Source organism: Limulus polyphemus, unplaced genomic scaffold (assembly GCF_000517525.1).
Source record: "Limulus polyphemus unplaced genomic scaffold, Limulus_polyphemus-2.1.2 Scaffold2662, whole genome shotgun sequence".
NCBI lineage: Eukaryota > Metazoa > Arthropoda > Merostomata > Xiphosura > Limulidae > Limulus > Limulus polyphemus.
The window spans coordinates 3460-10774 of record NW_013668272.1 but is presented as its reverse complement, the minus strand read 5'-3'; the positions used below and the strand labels follow the sequence as shown (position 1 = coordinate 10774).

The 7315-nt window shown below is 34.9% G+C and overlaps 1 protein-coding gene across 1 annotated transcript; it reads right to left on the bottom strand.

Annotated features, from left to right (window-relative positions):
• Nucleotides 1–2594: 2594 nt before the first annotated feature.
• On the bottom strand, nt 2595–3380 carry LOC106467562 (protein trunk-like; the record flags this gene model as incomplete). The annotated part of the gene is made up of 1 exon (XM_013927921.1): nt 2595–3380. A coding segment is annotated over one exon (786 nt), but the record flags the coding sequence as incomplete, so codon positions are not given.
• Nucleotides 3381–7315: the final 3935 nt, after the last annotated feature.

Sequence of the window (7315 nt, the reverse complement as noted above, 5' to 3'; positions counted from 1 at the left end):
CTATATAACGCCCCCACGGCTGAAAGGGCGAGCATGTTTGGTGTGACGGGGATTCGAACCCGCGACCCTGTTGTTCTTTTTTTTTCCTTGCTGCTTTATTTCAAGAAAGTTTGGTTGCGTGTTTTTCTGTAATATATGCCTTAATAAAGTTATTACTAATCTAAGTAATCAGCTTCATACTTTTTTTTAAATCTAAAACGGACTCAAATCTATACCTTGATGGTGTCGTCACACATCTTACAAATTTTCGCAAGGTTCCGGCACTAATATTTAGCCACCCAGTGGCACAGCGGTATGTCTGCGGACTTACAACGCTAGAAACCAGGTTTCGATACCCGTGGTGGGCAGAGCACAGATAGACCACTGTGTAGCTTTGTGCTTAATTTCAAACAAACAAACTAATATTTAACACACCAGAGCTGTCGCAATGTATTGTGGCAGTATTTTATCTTGTTTGTTTGTTAAGTACAAAGCTATACAATCAAACCTCGATTCTAGCATTACAAGCCCCCAGACTACTTTTTTTTTCAGGTGGCAGCTAAGTTTACAGTTTTAACAATGCCTAAAGGATTATGGTATTTCTCAATCACTAATTCATAAACAGGTGGCTGAAAAATAAACTGTTTCAGTAACGCGTTCTCTATTTAGAGAATATTTATTTATTTATTTGCAGATCGGGGGTTCAAACGCATGAACGTAGGGGTTCAGTACATAATTATTCAATGAAGAGAAACAGCTAGTATCCAGTGAAAAATCTTTATATCCTGAAAGTTTCACATTGTGGTTTTATCAGCGTGGTGTTTAGCTCTTGATAAAGCCATAAGGTGAAACGTTCAGGATATAATGTTAATGACAAGTATAATTGGATATGATGTTATACATACACAGGTTTGAAAGCAGTTGTGTTAATATAAATCCTCATACATTTTATTGTTCTTCCTAATCAACAATAGTAATATGATCGTACGGACTTCTGGCTACACCCAACGCGAAGAAGACATCGATGATTTGTCAACTTATTTTGTCCAGTTTTCTGCAACTTTTAAAATATTTTCCAAATATTCTGTTCATTAACTTGGTTCGTAACGTGCATTTCCCCCACCCTCCCCTTTTCAACCAATTTTTGAAATGTTTCCGCTGTCCAGGCAGTGATAATTATGAGCTAAAACACTTAAATAAGACAATATTATTAATATTATTCAGAAGTATTTTACGAAAACTGTTACTATTTTATGTTTACGAAAAAATGACATCAGGTCGGGTGTTAACTCCAACTTCTACCTTCAAATCGTACAACGCTTAAAATTCGTAACATCGATTCTGTTCAATATCCGACGTATTCTATATGACACAGAGTTGACTAACATACTGGGAGGGGGGACGGGAAACATTTGGACAAATAATTATATAGCTATGGAATCCTCTACAACGATCATGGGGTATGTGTACCTTTTCGAGTTAAATTTCCTACTATAACAACTTGTAATAATTTACATACGCATGGGTAATTTTTGACAAAAAATGTACATTCACACAATTTTCTCCAAACCGCTACAGCGTTATGGATTTTTACATGGTACGAAGAGTTGATAATATTATAAATGAGTTCGAATACAAAAATATCTATAACGTGTACGTTCATGTCACATTACCTGTATTGGTGTAATAGTTAGCGGTTATGGCATTCTTCCCTCGATGAAAATAAACATCTGAGAGACATAACTGTTACTTACAAAAATGTGATCTTAAATAATGTACAAATAAAAAGGGATACTATTCCATAAACTGTATTTTTCTTTTATCTACTATATTACATGCGAAATACTCTTCATGAACGAAATAAAAATATAAGGCACGTTTTGTTGACGAAAGAACGTTTTTAACACCATGCATAAGTTGTCCATTTTGGATTGTATTTGATACGCGGGTTAATTAATGAAAAAACCAGTCCTAGGAAAAACACTCGCAATGTCTTCCAAAAGAAAGTTCTTCTCCACGTTGATGTAGTGTGTTTACGTTTCATAATATACAACAAGCTAAATCACGTACGATCACTTTTTGATAGGTTTAACAAAGTTCCACGTTGGGTTTAACTTCTAGAAAAGTATTAATACTTGAACACTTCTAGTCAAAATATTCTTTCACTTCATACTACATCTTCAAATAAAAGTTCACCTTCACATAAATACAGTTTGTTTGTAGTTTTTTTTTAAATGGTGCACGATACTTTTTTTTTAGTTTCGACAATGATTTAACATCGATGCATCAATTAAGTGAATTTAATTATCTCAATATGAGCTGTTGGCCTCGACGATTTTGAACTTCTTAATATATACCAACAATAAAACATGGCTGAAAAACACTTGATTAACGGTTTGCAAGTGTAATAAATGCTAATGATAATTACCATTAGCATCTAATTCAAAAATCATATAGTAACGAAGTTAAACCTAAAACAAGTCAAGTTTTTATATATTATCAACATAAAATGTGTTTCGAATATTAACATATGCTTGAGGGTGGATAGAAGTAAACATACTATTAACTGGTGATGGAATCTTATTTGGATATACTTGTCTCCTAATCTCATATAATCACACGGTACACTCACAGCAAAATGTAACTGCTCTTTCTTCAAACTCCCATTGTTCTTGTAGCTCTGGAGGTAGTTCTTGATCGCCATCCAATGACTCTTTATGTGCACTGTCTCCATTCTGTTTCACGCAGTTTTTTTTGCGTCGAAGAATTTTGACAGTGAACGCCTTCGGTCTACAGTAAAAGTGTCCAAACCAGCATCGTTCGTTGGTACACGCCACACTCCGCAGGTAACGCGGGAAATGATCTTCTCCCAGGTCGAACCAACGAATTTCTGAAGGACAACCCCATGGGCTGCCGGTGCTTACGGTGCCACCAGTACCCCTTGGATTTCTCTTCAGATGCGGGGAACGTTTTTCACTTGATATATACATAGAAATGTTCTCTTCCATGGGCCACACTGTGTTGTTATTGGATAAATAGAAGTTAAAATTACTCGGAACGGATCTAACAAATCCTGCACCAACTGAAAAAGGTTCCGACTCTTCTACAGTATGACCCTGGTCGGAAGGAAGTGTCTTCAAACCTTGACCAGTAGACTTGACCCTTTGATTTTCTCGGAAAAAATTCGAAGGTTTTTCTACAGACATATAGCGAGAGTTAAAGGCTGGGCCAAGAAGACGGTGCAAAGCACGAGGAGTTACAGAAACACAATCCTTCTTACTTACAACAAAGTTGACATCAGAGCTTCTTTTGGCTCTAGCGTTATGGCTGCTCAAAGTTAAATTGTCACCAGCGTACAATTTTGGAATTCTCTCATCAGGTTTTTTTAGTATACGTAATGCCTGGAAAATTGGAAACATGCACAAAATGTACATTAAAACATTTAAAATAACTACCACCGTCACCCCTACACGTACAGCGCGAATGAATGCTGTCACATAAAACATGGCGTAACGTTCATACCGTCCATACTGAATAGCTAACTAAAAGAACTGTACAATGATATCCGCCACCTGTGCGCGAGAGCTCTTTACTGAGATTCTTACTGGGCAAGGAGTGGATTTTCACTAGTATTCAAGTAATAATTAGCCTTCGGCAAAATCTTATTGTATAGTTGCTCATGTCCCAGACAAAGCAAATCACAGAAACATCCTGTTGTCACACTTGCTCGCTAACCGCAAACTGACCACGCATGTAGTCTTCTACTGAGAACTCTAGAATGACAAGCGGTTAATGTGTACTTTAGAAATGTAAAAGCTTTTGAAGATCTAAATAAATGAAAATTTTAATAGTGTTAAAAAACATGATACTTATTACTAAGGAGTAATCTGATGATAGCGAGAAAAACAAATGTAAGGTAAAACATCTTAGAACTGTTACTTACTCAACTTGAAATTAATTTTAACCAAATTTATGTGCTTACACCATTCAAACGAATATTTCATATTTGGCGCTGTTTTTTTATTCTTTCTACACTACACAGGCGATTAATCATACAGTAATAAGATCAAACATTTTCTATTTCCTTGTTTTAACTTGCTACATATTTATGAACGGCATATTGAAAGTACAAAACTCATTTTACATATATGCCTGGTAATATGTGGTTATTTTATATGAATGTTGACTAACCAACTTTTATTCAGCCAGGGTAGGGACAGAGCAATTTTGCCGTTTTCAATTAAAATACATTTAATTTGTGCTTTACAGCTACGTCATAAAATTAATGGACAAAAGTTTTGCCTTTTGTGTACAGTATTTTTTATTTCATTTATTATTTGCCGTTTAGACTCAGTCATTTGATAATAAATCCTAATAGGAAACATTCACTTTACTGGAGTGTTCAGAAAAGAGAGCCATGATAATGACCAAAAACCATCTTCTGCGAGTTGGACGAAATCTAACAGTTTGCCCGATCCGTGAATTCTAGGATTCATGGTTCGCGACCTAATGTCACAAAATTGCGTTTCGCACTTTTGTGTCCTGGAAGAGCTATAAGAGCAATAGTCAAATCTAATTATTCGATTAGAGTAGCCCAAGAGTTGGCAATAACGTATTGTCTTCCTTGTAGTATATCAGTTCAAAACTACAGACGATCATGCGCAGATAGCGTTTGTTGAAATTTGGCACGAAAATTCTAAAATAAATAAACAAACCTCTTCTGCATTACCACTTCGAATGAAAACAATCCTTTTGATACTGGGTTTATGAACAGACGTTGATAATTTATAGGGCTGTGATGTCACAGTTTAGAAACGTGGTGTTTACCGATTTTAAAATTATAATAAAACATAAAAGACTGGACCACAAATGTACGTGTGCACTAAACAAAAAAAGCTGATGGATTTAAGTATGAAAAAAGCGAAAGATGCTCAATATCTTTGATATCTGGGGCTGTTAGTTCCTAGTAATAAAGATAAAAGACTGAAAAAAAAGCTAAGCTCGTTACTCCTTATTACACCGCGATAATGAAAAAGCTATTATTATTTGACTAATAAACGTTATTTTACTTTGAGTTTGGATGCTACAATATCCAAATTAACTTAAAATAAGTGAGGCATATATAACATATGTAGTACTTATTACATATTCCTAGTCCAATTATACATATTAGACTCACACAACCTTCCCATTTGACTTTATCCACAGTAAATAACAAAAGTATGTTCTTACGTAGACTCCGTAGAGCGTATTGTACACTGATGTTGAGCTGTGCTCTTATGTTTATTTAAACGATTGATTAATTAATCAAAGAGCCTGCTTGAATTCCGTATTGGTGAAACTAATTGTAAAGACTAAAATATCAAAAATAATGACTATTAGCTTTTATTTTTGTATTCCACTAGAAGCGAACTAAGAAGTCAAACTTTTTATTTCGGAACCCCCCGGTGACTCATCGATAAAACTGATGGGTTTATAATGCTAAAATTTGGAACTCGATATTCGCGTAGGTCACAGTGCAAATAACCCAATATGTGGCGTTGCTCTTACAAAAAACAACGATACAATTTTCGGTTTGTAAAAATCCAGAATCTTAAACTTGTTCAGATGTTATTAGTATTCGCACACTATGTGCATTAATTATATTTTACAACGTGGATAGTAAAAGTATTTGAATTTTTCTAATGCCGTAAATCTGAATCTTATGCCACCATATACGATGATTCACCATTTGACTGTATTAGTTATGCAACTGTTCCAGAACGTCATTTATGATTCAAATAAAGTTGTCATGGTGATGTTTTGGAAAGTTTTAAGATTTGTTCTCTTTCGTCGCGGTTTCCATAGCAGCGCATGCAAATAGTCGACAATTACACAAGGTTCATTTACTTCAGCGTAGTTTTTCGTGCATACATATTCTTAGATAATTTCATGTTTCAAGCCGGGGTGGGGGAGGGTTTGGGAGGTGTGAAAAACCCCCATTTTTGATCACAAATAAACATTAATTCACCAGTCTACTTGCAGTGCAGGTTAACGTCGAAACCAGTATCCTTAGCAAGCGGTTCCGATTCTCAGTATATCGTGAATGGGCAAGTACCATACCGTTCTACACCTTACTGACCAGATAAACGCCACACTGTAAAATCACGTTGCGACAAATTCTTGGAATATTTCATTTACGTTGGAGCAATTATGTACGCTTCAGAAGGCAGTGGCTGTTTCTTCACACCTACATACTCATAGCCAGTTCGATACAGTAAGATACTGTGTTTAAACTCAAGGATTCAAATTACAGTATTTTTAACTGTTATCATGTAATAATAGTTATTAAAAAGGATTGACAAACGTATACTTGTGACGTACACATAAACTTCAATTAAGTAATGAGTACATAGAATTCAGTATATTTTTAACATTTGCATGAATATTTATTTCAACATAACTTCTTATCATAAAATTCGCGTCATAACACTAGGGGTGAAAGTTCAGATTTCAGTAGGGGAGGGGCAACTTTAAGCGGGATTGGATTTTAACAGATAAAGATTAAAAGTCAGTTTATTGTGTGACCGTTTTGTTTGATTGCTTCCTATTATTTTTTATAAACCATGTTGTAAAAAATTGTCAAAAGAGGGCAACAGGCAACTTTGTTCTACAGTACAACTACTGTTTTTTAAAATTTATCTAACCTGTGAAAAGCAAGTTCGCCTTAGATTGGAGACCGCCTTGCCCCATTGGCTCAGCGGCAAGTTTACAGGTTTAGGACGCTTAAAATTGAGTTTCGATACCGTTGGTGGGCAGAGCACAGATAGCCCATTGTGAAGCTTCGTACTTAAGAACAATTAAATTAAAATTGAGAATGACTTAAACTTGGGTCAGTGCGATAATAACAATAACAAATGCCATATGATATTCTTATATCTATGTATTTTCATAAGGACAACAAGCATTTACGTTAGTTTTTATTTTAGACTTTACTTACGTTTTAGTTTTTATGCAATAAATAAACGAGGTATTATAAAATGAACTGGATGCTGCCCGAAACTTGTCTGTTGGCTATAAAGCAAATAACGGAATAACAATTTATCTATATCACACGAAATGTAACAAAATAGTTTACGTGTTATCATAAAACGTATGATATTGTTTTCAGCAAAAAGACAGGACAAATACATCTTGAGATTTTTATTTTTTCATACTGTGGAAAACAGTGTTGGTGCGGTCTCCATCCATCTTGGCAAAATGATTTTTATATCGTCAGACTATTCTGTTATTGCAACAAATTATCATTCACGTAACTTACAAGAGTTTTTAAACATTGTTTACTTACCACCTTATT